The 18,264-nt window shown below is 35.1% G+C and overlaps 1 protein-coding gene across 1 annotated transcript; it reads right to left on the bottom strand.

Moving 5' to 3' along the window:
• Nucleotides 1-13,604: 13,604 nt before the first annotated feature.
• On the bottom strand, nucleotides 13,605-16,320 carry LOC113302004 (zinc finger CCCH domain-containing protein 56-like). The gene is made up of 2 exons (XM_026550830.1): nucleotides 14,856-16,320; nucleotides 13,605-14,153 (listed from the first exon to the last, which is right to left on the bottom strand). The coding sequence occupies exons 1-2, from the start codon at nucleotides 15,664-15,666 to the stop codon at nucleotides 13,852-13,854; spliced, it is 1,113 nt and encodes a 370-aa protein (XP_026406615.1). The 5' UTR covers nucleotides 15,667-16,320; the 3' UTR covers nucleotides 13,605-13,851.
• Nucleotides 16,321-18,264: the final 1,944 nt, after the last annotated feature.

The following is an 18,264-nucleotide window of genomic DNA, read 5'->3' as shown; positions in this document are numbered from 1 at the left end:
AGTATCAAACAGGAGGTGTGTGGATTAGGTTTCCAAGTTTCTAGAGTTCTATCTTATATATTCTTTCAAATCGAGGTTAGCGATTAATGTTAGCTTAGTAACAAAGCATTCAATATTCACCGTTAGATGAAAACCTGATTAGATTCAAGCTAATATCTTTCAACCGTTAGATCGAAAACTTAGCTTGTTACACATAAATGAAATGCACGTTTTAGGTTTGTGTAATCGTACCCAAACGTGTACATTTGTTGGTTCAACAATAGTTAACCAATTGGTTAGCCATATGAGCACTTTCATATCAACCATGTTCTTCTTCACCATAACTAGTTCAAATGACTCAAATGAACTAGTTAGAGAGTTGTTCAATTACTTAGATCTTATAGAAGTATACAAGATACATCGAAAAAAAAACGATTTGATTCACTCGAATCGATTCATGAACTTTATAGCCATGGTTTGCAAACTTTCATTCCTTAGTTAATATAAGTATAAGTTAACAAATAATCGTTTTTAGAAATAACCAACCTAAGTACGCGGATTGGGTTCGCGGACTCTTGTTCCGGTTTTCCTGATCAACAAAGTACGCATACTTTGGTTCAAGGAATAAGGACTTATACATATATGTGTTACCACACAATCCTTATATCCAACAATGGTTATATAATCTAAACTCTCATTTCAATCATTGAAACATTCTTAGAGGACGTTATATAGTTGTTATTCACAAACCATTTTTCGCCAAAGCCATTTTCAAGGGATTGAAACATAACATGACTTTCGTCACTAGGTAAAGATGAACTTGTCCAAAGAGAAAGCTTACCAACACATATTTCGAGAAATAGATAAACGAGATAAACTCGGCTCGAAATAGTAAATGTGTATAATCAAAGTCTATATAGCAAAACGACTTTTGTCTCAAGATATGAGATAGAGTAGATAGACTTTTGAGTGATAGATAAGTTCAAGTCTCCACATACCTTTTAGTCGATGAAGTTCCACCAGTTCCTTGAGTAGTTCTTCGTCTTGTATGATGATAGCCATGGAGTTCTTGAACTCAACTACACTTTCTATCCTAGTCCGAGACTTAGCTATCACAGACTACAAATCAAAATTTATAGTTTTGATCACTAACATTGACAAACATGCTTGAGATTGCAACGCATGCGAGTTCGACCGAGTAGTGCTCTAACAAAGGGTACCACAATTGAGTATAATGATAGTTCATAAAAAGTATGCCTTATGAACATATAAGCATAATGGTGTTCATCTAACACTTAAGACTGGAATCATGTTACACATACACAAAGCTATTTAGTGATTAAAGATGTCTTAGAGACGTTCATGAGAGATGTAGCAATGCCAAACATATTTGTGAAAATAGTTTATGAGCATATACTTAATTCGTACTTGGTAGGTGATAGACACATTTTTGTGTCTAATTTGTCCTCAATGTCCGTATTGTTGGAACTTTATTTTTGTACTAATATTGTGTTTTTTGGAAATAAACATCTTTGGAAAATTCGGCTCGAAAAGTTGATTTTGGCACCCGGAGGACAAGTGTTATTCGGACTCTCGCTTTTGGATAAGGGGTAACCTAATTACTAAGGGGCAACCACAGGTCACCCCAAGGCAGATGCTATTCGCACCCCTACTCTGGATAGGGGACTACCAGTTTCTTCCCCATTTGAAACGATTTTGGCGGGAAATTTCTAAACAGTTCTGGCAGAATTTCGATCGTTTAAATGAAGGGGTTATGGGTCGATTCAATGGCTGAAATTTGGTATAGAGATGTGATATTGGTTAAGGAACATAATATGGGTGACATGATTGATCAAATTTGGCTGGAATTTTCTGTATGATTCACACACCCAAAACAGAGCACGTGTACTGTAACACGAGCAAAATTGAAGTTCTTGTGTGCATGGGGGAGTTCTGCTGGCGTCGGAAGAGTGTTGAGGCGTGAATAAGTCGAATGGGAGCGTGCAGGAAGCAAGTTTACATGAGAAAATTCTTTAAATGGCAATTATTCTCTATTTTTGGCAGCGAGGAATAATCGAATTAAAGAGAGTATATACGCAATCAATGGTTGGATTTTTGGCCTCAATTCACTATAAATACACGTACAATTGAAGTGAGCCAGGGTATCGAGAGTTTTGGGAGCTAGGGAGAGCTAGAGAAGACGAGATCAGAGTTTAACAAAACTCTGTTTCTGCTGCTGCATGAAGATGAACACGAAGAACAATAGACTGTAAGAGACTGTCGTTCTTCAACAGTGACAGCGACAGTGGAGTGTGGGTCGTAGTTTCCCAAAGACTACAACATTTCATATGTATCGTTCTTGTGTGACGCTTGCTGTGGGTCGCACATTAGCAGTTTACACCATTTTCTCTTCTTCTCATCATTTGTAAACCATTTTTGAGCCATAATAAATTATTTTGAGAGCATTTATACTATGATGAGCTAATTCCCTCGTAACCAAGGCAATGGAGGAAGCTATTCACGCAACATAAATGGGTAACTATTTCATTTAATTATATAATTCTCCTAATCGTTGCTTTTGCAGAGTTTTAAATTATTTGAATGATTGTCTTAATTATTTGTTTTTCAGTTTGATAGGTTATGCTTGGTTTAATCTCTTGATAATCTATGCTTAAGGTTTACAAATAATGTTTGAGAATCTGTATGATTGATAGTGAATTAAAGATAAAAGAGGACTTAAGAATTGAATAGAGTTTTGAAATATTTATCATTCAATTTTGCATAATAGTGGAATCTAGTGTCTTGGTTACCTCTCGCACCCATTGTTAGTAATTTTGTATATAATTTTATTAAATCTAAAAATTCCATTTCCTTCACAAGTCTGAAACGAATCCTATTTACTACAATCACAATCAAAAACATTAATCATTTTGGCGCCGCCGACGCGGATTTGTGCTTAGGTAGAATTTTTAGGTTTTTATTATTTTTTTTACTATTATTTGTTCTTTTTTACGTTTCTTTTTGTGGCTTTGATTTACAGGTTCGAAGTGGAATACTAAGGACTTGGGAACAAAAAGCTTAAAGCTAAAAGCTAAAAGAGAAGAAAAAAAAAAGACATAATTTTTTTTTAGGATTTGTAAATAGGCTTTATTTTTCATAATTTTTGTAATTTTTGGACTTTTTATTTGGACTTTATTCTGGACAATTGGACTTTTTTTTTAACCCTACGGAAGGGTATTATTATTAAACAAAAAAAAAATTTATATAAACTGTGTGCAGGGAAGGACGACGATTACTATATCGTCTCGGCCCCTCGGGTTCGTACATGACATACGAGTCGTGGCCCGAGTCGACTTCAACGGTTCATCCCCCGTCTGGTACGGGAGGTAAGTCTATCGAAACACTCGGGAATCTCCTGTCAGCAGGTTTACTGTATTCCTTAAGGTGATTCATTGATTGAGGACGAATTTGGATTGTTTTTAAATTCCTAGTAAAGGGCAAGGCCTGGCCAATAAAAGATAAGGGTTCGGATTTCATCACTGATCCCTTCTTGCCCGCCTTAGGTAAACGAAACCTAACGCGAACCCAATATTTAAAATTTGGAATAGAACGAGACCGATAGGGTAACGAGCTTAATAGGAAACTCGTTCGAAAAATATTGGTTGCTCTTTAAGCATACTTCAAAGTTCATGATGGTTTCTGTGAGTTGAATGCGTGACTGCGCCGCTTTCTAATGCGGTGAGGCCTTGGGTATCAAAGCTCTACTAAGCTTCCCTCGCCTCGATTCAACTTACATTAGCTCAGATTGATTCCATAAGGGTGTGCTCAAATTGTAACGAATTCCTTTTCGAAGGAATAGAAGCTGGTCTAGAAAACAATCTAAGTGAAGCCATCATGATTTTTGTTTGCTAGAAATATTTAGGTTTGTTTTGGTAGAGTCGAGTCGGCCTTGTTTGTGGTTGTGTAGAATTCCCTTGCAATTAAGAATGTCGAACTGGTATGATAGAAGCCAATACAATGAGTATCGACCTGAATTTGAATATGGACATCATCAGTTTTATGACCATGGTGGGAATAGTAGTTGGGAACGCCAACCTTTTCAAGGTTATGGTTCATACCATGGTGAGCCTAATTACTATCCACACGCGAATTGGTCTTACGAGCAAGAAAATCAGGAACACTGTAGTACTGGTTACTCGTTTTTGGAAACTAGTCCTGATTATGATATTTCTGAACCTGTTCCATCTCTAGAAGAGACCCAACAACGAATTGAAAGGACGTATAAATGTTTAGTTGCAATGAATATTTCAAAAGAAGAGTGTACACGATATTATGAGATGATAAACGAGAGTGGTGAACGTATAAGTGTTATGCTCAGTGAAATTCAGGCACGTCTAGAGGCAGAAAATGAACAGTTGGCTAATGCTGCTCGAAATAATCTAAATTTCCAAAATAGGGTTTCTAATTCTACCCTTGATATCAATAGTGAATATTTGCCTAATTTAGAGGACGAGGTTAGAATTGGTAACACTACTTGTTTTGATAAGGTTCGATCATTTTCATGTTATTATAGTGATGATTATGATGAGGATAGTATTGATGAAGAACATGAAATATGTAGGCATAGTGATCAGGAATTTGTTACTCCGATTGAGCTTTATAATGATAGTGTTGTTTCTAATACAAATCCAAATAATTTTAATAATTATTCACCTATTCAAAAGGATGTGGATTTGACTAGAGATACCACCGTTTTAGACGATGTAGTTCATGATCCTTTAGCCTGCAGTATGTTGGATAATCCATTATTTGATGTGCCTATCAGTGAATCGGAGGAGGTAACTATGATTAAAACCTTAGTTTATGAGCCTTTCTCTGATAATCCTTTATATGATTGTGATGATGGTTTAGAGGAAAGAGTTTACCCTGAGAATACTGTTTTAGAATCTAGCGATTTAGAAACACTAGTCTTAGAAGATGATAAACTCGTAGAAATGAGTGAGGATGAACCCAACTTAGAAAAATCTATTGACCATTTCCAGGAATCTGATGACCTAGAAATTAGGGAAGTTGTGACTAGTCTTTCTAGAGACACAAAAAACTCTAAGTTTGATCATTCTCCGTGTGCTTTAGCTCTTAGAAAGTACCCTCCTGTAGGACTTGACATTTGTGCCTCAACCATCTTAAGAGATTATCTTCATACACGTTTTCCCGAACCTAATGACGTCCAGAAAGAAGCTCAGTTGTTAGAAACCCATCCTCTGGTTGATGTGGTTAACCCAGGCTATGATACCAAGATTGACTTTGTTTTCCCACCAAAAACTTTTCAACCAATTGTGGGAAATTTTGATTTTAAGATGTGTCGGTTATTAAGTTTTGAGACTAAACCTAATTACTTTAGGATATTGTGGTCAACTATGTAAGTCATATCTGATTGACTTAGAAGATCCGCAATTATTTAGGTTATTACTTCGTGATTCTAAGTTCGTATTTGAGTTTTTACAGACTCTAAGACCTAGTGATTAAGATCCCATCTATAAAGAAACACAACCAATGAAAATATTCTATTTAGACCCTTTCATAGAACCTGAACCTGAACCGCAATTAGCGATAGTTTTCATGAAACTAGGTAAGGGCATGCTTTTCTTGTCCATTTTCTTGGTTCACTGCAGTTTCCTATGGTCAGCTCTTTTTGGTTTTGAAGACCCACAGTTATTTCGATTGTTACTTTATGGTTCGAGTTGACCAATCCTTTTCTAAGTCTGGCTGAAGACTTTAAACTTAGCACTTCTTGGGAGGTAACCCAATCTCATGCAACACGGTAATATCCTTCCTTAACTCTTTTGCTTCAAATAGTAACCGTTTCTCCTTGTTCATGCTTTTAATTTCATCTTTAGAACATTGAGGACAATGTTAGATTTAAGTTTGGGGGTATGGGAGAAACTTTTTAGTTGCAATTAGTAAACTCCAGAGCCTAGAAATTTATGCCTATTAAGGTTTGCACTAACCAATCTAAGTGGATGTGAACATCTTGGTTATAGGAGTTGAGGAACCAATCTGATTAGATGGAAACATCGAAAGATTCTATTCATAAAAGCACAGAGCTCATGTGTTAGAAATAACATGATAGTTGCACCATATCTTGTTGAGTCCTTTTCATTTTTTTTTTTTTCATTTAAAACTATGTTTCTCTAAGTGATTAGGTGGGGCACACGATTCAAGTTGTTACCACTACTAGGGTGAATTAGAGTGACTGAGTTACTAAAAAAAAAAAAAAAGACCGGACCAATTAGACCAATCTGAATAAGTATTAACACTTGGATAGCAATATGCGTGTGTTCTCCCTGTTTCCGTCGCCTAAGCAAGCGTGGAATGCAGGACCCGTGGGAACTATCGTGTAATCTGCTGACAAGAAGCATGCACTTGGATCAAAAAGATCTATTCATGCCGTTAAGTTAAAAAAAAAATTGTTATTGTTCTGTGTAGTCAACTGCTGGTTCCCTTGTATTTTCCAGTTTGTTGATCTAGATTTAAGTTATTGACCACTGGTTCCCTTGTATATGACAGTTGTGTTGATATTAGTCAGACCGTTATCTCAGTCCATTAGGATAGGTTCATTCTGGCAGTGGCCTTCAGACAGATATGTGAAACATCGATCATTTGGTTAACATCAAAACCATCTACATTTTTCTATTTCCATCTCCTTTTTCTATCCATATGATTAGTTTGACTCCGAATATGATGTCCATAGTGCAACTATCTGAGTAGAGATCTGTCACTTTATATGAATTTTAGTATGCTTGAGTGCAAACTCGTGTACAACAATTGGAATTTCGCATCAGGGTACTTCCTCCTATAGTCAATAAGTATGCCAACCAAGGAGATTCTTTAGTGCCTTCCAAGGTTCTGCATAGATAAGCTAGGGTCTGGAGTAATGGTTTTGTGGGCACACCTCTGGTAAACCCTCCCGAGATTAACTCGGTTTTATTTATTTTCTATTAGTTTTGCTCGAGAACTAGCAAATAATAAGTTTGGGGGTATTTGATAGACACATTTTTGTGTCTAATTTGTTCTCAATGTCCGTATTGTTGGAACTTTATTTTTGTACTAATATTGTGTTTTTATGTATTTTTAGGAAATAAACATTTTTGGAAAATCGGCTCGAAAAGTTGATTTTGGCACCCGGAAGACAAGTGTTATTCGGACTCTCGCTTTTGGATAAGGGGTAACCTAATTACTAAGGGGCAACCCAAGGTCACCCCCAAGGCAGATGCTATTCGCACCCCTACTCTGGATAGGGGACTACCAGTTTCTTCCCCATTCGAAACGATTTTGGCGGGAAATTTCTAAACAGTTCTGGCAGAATTTCGATCGTTAAAATGAAGGGGTTATGGGTCGATTCAATGGCTGAAATTTGGTATAGAGATGTGGTATAGGTTAAGGAACATAGTATGGGTGACATGATCGATCAAATTTGGTTGGAATTTTCGGTATGATTCACACACCCAAAACAGAGCACGTGTATTGTAACACGGGCAAAATTGAAGTTCTTGTGTGCATGGGGGAGTTCTGCTGGCGTTGGAAGAGTGTTGAGGCGTGAATAAGTCGAATGGGAGCGTGCAGGAAGCAAGTTGACATGAGAAAATTCTTTAAATGACAATTATTTTCTATTTTTGGCAGCGAGGAATAATCGAATTAAAGAGAGTATATACGCAATCAATGGTCGGATTTTTGGCCTCAATTCACTATAAATACACGTACAATTGAAGTGAGCCAGGGTGTCGAGAGTTTTGGGATCCAGGGAGAGCTAGAGAAGACGAAATCAGAGTTTAACAAAACTCTGTTTCTGTTGCTGCATGAAGATGAACACGAAGAACAATAGACTGTAAGAGACTGTCGTTCTTCAACAGTGACAGCGACAGTGGAGTGTGGGTCGTAGTTTCCCAAAGACTACAGCATTTCATATGTATCGTTCTTGTGTAACGCTTCCTGTGGGTCGCACATTAGTTGTTTACACCATTTTCTCTTCTTCTCATCATTTGTAAACCATTTTTGAGCCATAATAAATTATTTTGAGAGCATTTATACTATGATGAGCTAATTCCCTCGTAACCAAGGCAATGGAGAAAGCTATTCACGCAACATAAATGGGTAACTATTTCATTTAATTATATAATTCACCTAATCGCTGCTTTTGCAGAGTTTTAAATTATTTGAATGATTGTCTTAATTATTTGGTATTCAGTTTGATAGGTTATGCTTGGTTTAATCTCTTGATAATCTATGCTTAAGGTTTACAAATAATGTTTGAGAATCTGTATGATTGATAGTGAATTAAAGATAAAAGAGGACTTAAGAATTGAATAGAGTTTTGAAATATTTATCATTCAATTTTGCATAATAGTGGAATCTAGTGTCTTGGTTACCTCTCGCACCCATTGTTAATAATTTTGTATATAATTTTATTAAATCTAAAAATTCCATTTCCTTCACAAGTCTGAAACGAATCCTATTTACTACAATCACAATCAAAAACATTAATCAGTAGGCATGTGTAGGGGTGCAGTACCTATGAGCCATTTCGTGAATTTAGGGAGCTAAGATACGCGTACCAGGCATGCATACCCTTAAGCTATTTACGAACTTAGTCCCTTGGGGTACGCATATCTTCCTATTTTACGAATTTCAGAACCTTAGGGTACGTGTATTGGATACTACCTTGTTCCGGAGCTCAGTTGACTAGGGTACGCGTACTGGATATGTGTACCTACCATGTATCCAGATTTCAGTAGTTCTGATAACTCTCTTTCCATGTTTTGAAACATTCCCAATTTCCATAGATATAAATATTATTGCTTGGGAAATTTCCAAATGATCCATTTGAAACAAAGATAGTTTTACAACAATAAATTGTTTTGAACTAAGATTGCTAAGGATCTATGAACATCCATTGCTTGAATCTTATTTCGAGATGTTTAACAAGACAAGCTTGGCTCGAAATTTATTTTTTGCAATATTAAATCTACTAGAAGTTATACGACATGGTCTCATATAGATAAAATGGTAATGCCGTGAGTAAATATAATGGTTCAGTCATCGCATACCTCTTTGTCGATGGAGTTCTCCAAATGTCTTCCTTTGATCTTCAGTCTTCAATCTTCGAGGGTTATTGAGTGATGTATGGTACTTACCTACCATACTTTAATCCTAGTCCAAGACTTGACTTTAGTAGATTAGAAATCAAGATATAGTTTTGTGCATCTAATATTGAGAACAAGCTTGAGATAGAAAAACTTGCGAGTTCGATCGAGCAGTGCTTTAACTATTAGATTAATTAGCAGTGATTTCAAATTTATCTCAAAATTAATTACTGAGAGAACGAAGTTAATGCATTCATATATCATTTCTATTTTTCAAGGGGAATGGATGAATTATGAATCATTATTGCTTCTAAGCTTACTGATTATATACTAAGGGAAACGAAGACAAGTCTTGTTAGAAAAGTAGATTTTGATAAGGTTTTTGATAACATAAATTGGAACCTTATGGATATTGTTCTTGCTAGATTTGGTTTTGGTGTAATTTGGTTAAGTTGGATTAGATGGTGTATTCCTAGCCCAAGATTTGTTGTAGTTTTAAAAGGTGAAGCTCCGATTTGTTAAAAGTCAAAAAGGGAGACAAAGAAGTCATTTCTATCCATTTATATTCACTTTGACCGTTGATGTTTTATTTTCCTCCCAAATGATTAAAAAGGTTATTTATGATAACTTTATTAATAACTTTAAGGTGGAGGGTACACTACAATTTGCAAATGATCTCATTGTTTTCATTGATGATGAAAAAAATCAAGTAAATGATTTGAATAACATTATTTTATTTTATTTTGCTTTTAAGACTATTTTTTTGTTTTCATGACAATGTAAGTCTGTAGAACATCAAGCCTTGAATGTCAAAGAAATTAATCTAACAATGACGTAAACAACTACAAGCATATGTTCATGGCTTAGTTCTTTCCAATCACTCTTATATATTCCTCAAAATATGCTATGAAGAGATATGAACAATCTTCAAATTATACAAGTAGTTTTTTTTAATAGTAAAGTCATTTTCCGAAAGAGTAACATCTATTTTACAAATATATATTTGAAAGTAACACACTTATATCCGAATTAAATTTTCGGACATATATGTCTGAAATAGTTTACGAAGATGTATCTGAAACTACTGAGTCAGTTTTTTAAACATATATATCCAAAATCACTGAATCAGTTTCCGATCATGCATGGAAACCACTTAATAACTTTTTTGAACAGGTGTTCCGGATTTTAAAATCAGTTTTCGAATGCGCATCCAAAATTACCTTTCAAATAACACTAAGAGTAACAAGTACTACCTTAAATGTTAAGCCACGGGTTTTCAACAGTTTAACAAGCTACTCTTCAAATTTTCACAACAATTTATATAACATAACTTTATTTTAATCATAAATATCGTGTTTATGTTGCTTTGATAGACTGTAAGAAAGTTAGAGATGGAATAATCGTTCTTCAGTTTACTAACCTTTGTTTGAAAGATGTTTTCTTAATTTGTTCTTTAGCTCTTCATCTGTAATTCATCAAAGGGTAACTGAGTGTTATGTCTCACACAACTATATTCTAAGTCTAATTTAATACGAAATCGACTTTAGCAAGCAATTCAAGCGGTGAGTTTTGGCATCTAAACTTGACAACTAGATTATTATTTGTGTAAACACCTATTACCTAAATGATAAATTAGGAATCTTTATATAATTCGTTTACAACTTGAATTATATTATTGTGCATGTAAGATCTGATTTGATAATATATCTAAAACTAGGTGACCGTGCAACGATGTGGTAGCCTGACCAAAATGCATAATAATCTTTGACAAATGTGTTGTATTGGACAATGTTGGCCTGGTTTCATTAGGTGAAACAACACATAAATAAAGCTGTAGGGTTTTACAGTTTTTGAAAATTAGATTTTAAAATTGGTGAATTCGATCATCATTCGAAGAAACCATAATGCTATTGAACAAATTAATGCGAATTTGTAGTGAAATTGGAAGATGTTGTCACAAAGTTGAAGATATTCGACTCATATTCTTAAATTGAAATGACTGAAACTGATCACCAATAGCCGTAATGAAATTGAAAAATATTGTCACAAACTTAGGAAATTTGATTTGTTTCTTTTTTTCTTTTCGAAGATATTATGAATGGAAAAAAAAATGAAGAAATCGAAGAAACTGAAATATTTAACCGATTTTATTTGGTTGACTGAAAAATTAGGGCTATTCTTTTTGAATTTCCAAAAAAGAAAAAAAAATGGTATCAAGATTAAATTTTGAAGAGAGAGAAAACAATACACATTTTTGGGCCGACCGGCCCAAAGGGAGGGAGTGTCTTTTATGACCACTTTTTTGTAAAATGAAGAGTAACACAAATGTGCAATTTGATAAAAAGATTGGGTTTGATAGAATATTCCCTCACAGATTCCCGTCACAAGTAAAATTCATTGTGGCCTTTTTGGTTACTTTTTCACCGGACAAAATTGTCCCTCCTTTTTAGTCCAATTACTAAAACTTGTTCTTATCCTATTTTTCATGTGTATAATTGGCAAGCAAACTAGAATATAACATATCAAAAACCGTGCCTTGGAATTTTACAAATTTTATCTTGTTGAAAAGATTTTAAAGAGATCTACACAGTGAGTATGAACAACGATATCAAATTTAGAGTTTTTACGAAAAATTTGGAGGTAATTATCACTTTAGGCACAATTTTCAAAATCCACCTCAAAGGATGCATAACACATTATGTAGCTATATATTGGTTTATGCATCAACTAATTTTCCTTTGCAACAAATAAAACGATGTACTCCCTCCATTTCAGGAAAAATGATACTTTCATTTTAGGCACAATTTTCGAAAATTAAATGCATAGCCATTATGCAAACCACCACAAAGGATACATAACACATTATGCAACCATATTTTGGTTTATGCATCAACTAGTTTTCCGTTGCAACTAATAAAACGATATACTCCACCCGTTTCAGGAAAAATAATACTTTCACTTTAGGCACAAATTTACTCTTACTGTCCAATTGCAGCGGTGTTTCGTTTTTCTTCAGTTGGCCCTCGCCACTGTGATAGCGGAGTTCTAATAGTCCCGTATAGTCACAGTAAAGCACAGCCGACTGAGTAACACATTTTGAACAAAATTAATTGTCAATGATCACCTAATTTGTGATTTTGAGAACGAAGAGAAATTTTAGACGCGAGGATTCATAATAAAATCAACAAGTTTTCTGCTAAGAAGTGCATTTAAATTTTGAATAATATGTTTCTTTTTTGATGGGAAAAGATTATATATTAACTAGCAAATATAGTACAAAAGATTTACAAGATCATTTTTATCAAAAACATTAGAATCTATGCCAAATTTATGAACTTTTTGGTGCAGGTTATCTGACATGTGTTGTAGCTTTTTAATCCTTGCCTCCTTGGCAATGTAGTCCGCTACTGAGTTATTCTTCCTCTTAATGTATTTCACTTTAGCTTAAGGTAGATCGCCCAAGATTATCCTTATTTCTTGCAAGGTGTTTTCCGCTGTCCCCGAAGAATGCTTACCTTGTTTATATTGTCTGCCAACGCTTTGCAGTCAGTTACTATGAAAACGCTTGATAAAATATTTTCTTTTAACCACGTAACTGCCTTTAATAGAGATTCTGCTTCTGCGTGGAAAGCTGATGTAACCCACTCCGAACCCGCAGATAGGTGCATGAAAGTCTCTTCATCTGCTGAATATAGAACGAAAGCATATCCCATCGACAAATCCTCTTTCTTAAAGGATGCATCAATGAAAATTATCCAATCTGAGTTTAGATTGGACCAAGAGTAATCAGTTGAGATTTTCTTTTGACGGGGAGGATTGTAAGAAACAATTGATTTGCCCTATTAAATTAATTGGGTTTGGGTTTATTTTCTCAAAGACTACCGAGCATCTATATTTCCAGATGAACCAGAGTACGGTGGAAATTTTTACATGAAGATGGCTCAGGTTAGTTTCCGTAATCCACCATTTAATCCAGGAAATAATTGTGCTAAAATTGTAACTTGAGATTATATTATTGAGGGAGAGGCCAAACCAAACTGTTCTTGCAAACGGACACTCGGAGAAGAGATGAAATTCCGTTTCTTGCGCTTGATTTTTGCATAACTGGCAAATCGAGTCAATATCTGGATTATGAGCACCTAGTCTAGCGGATGTTGGAAGAACTTTTTGTGATAGTTTCCAGATGAAAAGTCTTATTCTTGACCAATCTGAAATGTTCAAAATCAATACGGATATCCTCGAGGTATATTAACATGTCTCATCTCCGTGAATGCCAACCTTCCGAAGCTTATGCATTGCACCATCTACAGAACGAACATGAAAAGGGGAGAGGCAGATACTGTGTTTCTCTATTCTAGAGTCCATGGGTATAGTTCTTTTTCTAATCCTGTACTGTATTTTAGTTTTTTTTTATTTTGTTTTACTAGTATTCATACAAGGCATACATATCATTGGGAAGTTAAAAATGTGAAACTACGGAAACACTAAACTGTAAAAAGCTTACTGATGAAGATTTAAGATTATTGGTTTTCCTAAAAAGGGTCTGTGAAAGAGGAGGAACAAAAATTCCAAGCCTTAGAAATTACAACCTTACAACATTGACGAAAAGAACCAAACTCAAAACTAAATCAGATTTTGCAAGGACAAGTATGATTGAGCAAGAAATTTGTTCACTAACCAAATTTTGGTTCTCCAATGTCCCGAATTTTCGAGCTCACTTATTCTCCCGCAACTAACGAGCAGGTTCCATCTCGTTATCATCGATCCAATCACCATATATCCTACTGATTTTGTCAGGGCCTTTCCATTTGTGAATGGGTCTTTGCCCTGGTCTCTGGTTTACAGCCAAAGATCTCTGTGAGGGAACTCCTCCCATGTGATAAACATCTGCATGAGGAACAGATGTGGTAGATGGAAGCGCAGAATCCATTGTTGTCTTCGATGGGACTCCACCAACTTGTTTCAGGTCCGGAGGAGCTAAAGAACCCTCTCTTCCTTCTGTGTCCACCAGCCCTCCACCGTATCTGTGTAGCTCTGTTGCCATGAATATTCAATGTTACCCTACAGAACTTAAAAGTTCATCAAACTATAAACAAACAGACTATAGACTGCATTCTCATTTTAAATGTGGGGTTCAGTTGATACAACAAGATCGGGGTTTTCTTAATATTGATGTTTCTAAGTTCTTGCTAAATTCTCTACTTAAATCACTAACCATAGACCAACAATTTACGTAAACTGATGAGTGGTCTACACATAGAATTTGTCAAGAAACAGGTTCAGCACCATAACCAAGGATATGGGTCAAGAACTGTGATACTTGCAATTGATTTTGATGGATGTAAGGATGCTCAACTACAGTGTCCCAATAGGACAACAATATTTGGATGATTGGATATTTTCCTCGATGAATCATTGAATCTTCTCTATAAATAATGAAGCTTGTATGGGTGTTTTAAGCTACTACAACACTTCATGATATCCACTCAAATGACTTTAGTTAATGGGTGATTCCAAGCTCTAATTATATCACCGTGCAAGAATCCCGTGTTCATTAAAGCATATATGTGCAGATACTAATGTTAGCATTACCTACAACACCAAAATTGCAGTGCTGAATTACTGTAAAAACTGAACTCAAGAACTTAAAATAATCTGAAAGTTGCAGGTAAACCATTTTCTTCTTTTAAAACTAAGAAACAGAATAAGGAAAGACAAAATATTAATTGATCATACCTCCCAATCCATGGGCAAAATGGCACTTGCTACCAAATGGGCAGTACCCAGTTGTCTCCCACTTGTTACAGATCCTTGTTTTCCAATTTGATGGCTTTTGGCTCGAGCCATTTGCAGTAGTTCCATACCCGTTGCCCATACTTGGTCCCAAACTTATTGCTACACTTTCACGAGCTTTCGATTGTTCATCATGAAGAAATGTACAATTATCTCCGTATGGGCAACCCTCTTCAGTATAAAACTTCTTACAATGCCGTCCTTTATAAGATCGTTGAGTTTCTCCAGTATTATTAGAAGTAGTAAGAATTGGAATCTGATGTTCCTCCCTTGGTTCCGACAATAACCCACGATCTTCATCCTGAGCTGCAACAATTTCTTGCCAATTTGGAGGGGGTTTACGCAGTTCTTCAATCCCATGAGCGAAATTACAGTTAGTAATGTAAGGACAAGTACCAGTTCTGAATTTGCAACAAAGTTTAGTTTTGAAAAACATCTTTCCAATAACCTTTGAGCGATTCGCAGGAGAAGGAAAATCTCTACCAAACCCACTTCCAAATGAATCCCCTCCTTGCGAATTGTTCCTCGACTTTTTATTTGGAGGTTCACTTCCTGATCGAGATTGAGATTGTCTTCCATCATAATTCAAAGGAGTATCTACAGATAAATCACCATTCCACAAACCATAATCATCTTCAGTTGCCCATATTGCTTGATCATTTAAACTTGGCCCCCAATTCTCCATACTAGGAATTTCAGGATTAATTTGTACAACATTTCCACCCGAAAATCCAGCTTCACCACCATAATCCATCACTTCTAACAAAACCAGATAAAAATCTCCAAAAAAGAACTAACTTTATTGTTGTTACAGGAACCCCTAAATTCAACAACAAATTCAAACAAGTTCCCCAAATGGGTTACCATAAATATCCAACCCTAACTAACTCAGGTAAATGCTTTCGACCATATATTTTCCATATTTAGCTTACATAAGCAATAGATTACAACTTCAAACAACTAAATTTTCCAAAATCAAACCCCCTTAACCAAATCTATCACATTCCAGAGAACCCTAAATCACTACTTCGCAATTGCCCACCCACAAAACTCAAACTTTCACCAACACAAACAGAAATGAAGAAATTGAAAGAAAACCCAGAATTAGAAATAACTTCAATTTCGAGATCGAGTAATGTTGTACCTTATCCCGTACCTTTTATAAAGATCTGAAGTGGAAACTGTTATCTTTTTGGTTGTGTGTTTTTTTCCTGTGCAAATAAACTTCAAAAAAATGTGTCTATAAAGAAAACTCTTGTTCAATGAAGGAAAATCGATGAACCCATGAACGTAGAATGTATGTGATGTAAGAAAAGAAACCTGTTTTCAGTCTTGACCGATCGCTTCTATCAACCTCTCATTTTATTTTATTTTCTTACAGAGAAAAAAGATGTAGGAGAATGTTAGTTTTTTTTACTTTTGTTCAAGTGATGAGATAGAATATTATACGAGATAGTGAACGGGAGACCTGAGAGAGTTTCATGGACACGTGTCTGAAATTAGAGAGGAGGAAATTTAGTAATGGATTTTGATTTTTAATAGGGTAATTTATTTATTTTTCTTATGAAATACTCCCCCGTTTCAGGGATATATGCTATGTTGCGTAGCATAGACACGGAACTCGGTTACGACACAATTGTGGGGACACGTCAAATTTCAGAAAAGCCGATCAAGGAGACACGCTATATTACACAGCACTAAAATGAGATTTTACAGCAATTTACACAATAAAATAATTGTATTTATTTTTAAAATATTTAATTACTAATTAAATGATATTAATAATAATGAAATAATGATCAAGTTTTCCATAAAATAATGCTTGAATTTCACTAAAAGAAGAATAAATTAGCTTCACGTTTAGTTTATTTTGATTTTCTAAACCAAAATAAATCATTTATGATGTGTCCGAAAGTGTCCAATTAGTGCCGGGAAAGTGTCCAATGTCGATTTTTACGGGACGCATGATGTGGCGTGTCCATCACATGTCGAGTCCGTTCATGTGTCCGACACGGTTACGTCATCTTTTTAGGTGTGTCCGCGCAACACAGGATATACGGTTCTGATCTGAATCAGCCCTTACAGAGAAGCTCTTTCAATACAATTTAGTTGTTCAATAGAGTAAAACTTCACACGCTTAGCTCTTGCTTCCTTAGCCGTTTTACATAAAGGTTCTACTTCTAAACTGAAAGGAAATATTATTTAAGCTACTAAACATATTTTGACGGGATTTCACATTAACTTTTGCTCTCCAGGGTATGCCTGGCGGAATGCAATCAACCCCATTAACCATCTTCACTAAATTCTTGCAGTCATTCCGTATACAACACAAGCTCAACTTCAAATCTGATATGTACCTGAAAGTTTCAAGCATGGCTTTTGCTTCAGCATCTAAGGGGCAAGATGCCCAACCAAAACTTATTATGCATTGTCTGTTTTTCCCTGTAAAGTCGGTTAAGTATATAGCATAACCCATAGAATAATTATCCTCCATAAAAGAAACATCAAAAGAAAGGATCCAATCATGGGAAAATGAACTTTCTTGATCTAAAATCTGATTGTTTTCAGGAACTAGATGGATTGGATCACTTGGAGTTTACAGGATCTCTAAACTCCAAACCAATTTTTTTAATTAGATCACTTGGACTTGGCACAATATTATCAAAAGTTACTACATTTTTATATTTCCATAGTGACCATAAAATAAAAGTTATCCAAGCAGATTTAGAACCTATTAAACTATCATTCATCCATCAATTGAACCATGTTTTGATGTCATCATGATGACTGAGAGAAGAAATATTAGCAAACGGAAAAGCAAACCAGATAGCTGTAGTAAAATTACAGTTAACAAACAGATGCATTTCATCCTCAAGAATATCATTATTGCAAAGCATACAACAATGATAAGCATTGTTGTTAATTTTGAGCACCCTCTTCCCCAAAGGAAGAACCCTAGAGACTAATTTCCAACAAAATTTTTGGATCTTAGGGATACTATTTAGATTTCATAATTGTTTCCAAAATTTTGTTTGATTTTGGTCTTGGTTTTAATTTATTAAATCAGTGTAATAGTGACTTCCCAGATGGATTTGACTTCCATCTGATTCTATCACTCACATTAATATAAGGAGTGATGGATTTGATTTTATTATGAAGGTTAGGATCTATATACTTTTGAATAATCCGATTTCCAAAACCATCTAAAAGTTGTTTCACGGTTTTTGGGATGTTTCATCAATAATCAAAGGGAAAATAAAATTAATTTATCCAGGTAACCAAAATTTAGACCAGATATTAATATCAGTCCCTTTGTTTACCTGCCAGACATGATTAAAGTTTATAATGTCAA

Source organism: Papaver somniferum, chromosome 8 (assembly GCF_003573695.1).
Source record: "Papaver somniferum cultivar HN1 chromosome 8, ASM357369v1, whole genome shotgun sequence".
NCBI classification, from domain to species: domain Eukaryota; kingdom Viridiplantae; phylum Streptophyta; class Magnoliopsida; order Ranunculales; family Papaveraceae; genus Papaver; species Papaver somniferum.
Note: the sequence above shows the minus strand (reverse complement) of the source record. Positions and strands in the feature narration are given on the sequence as shown.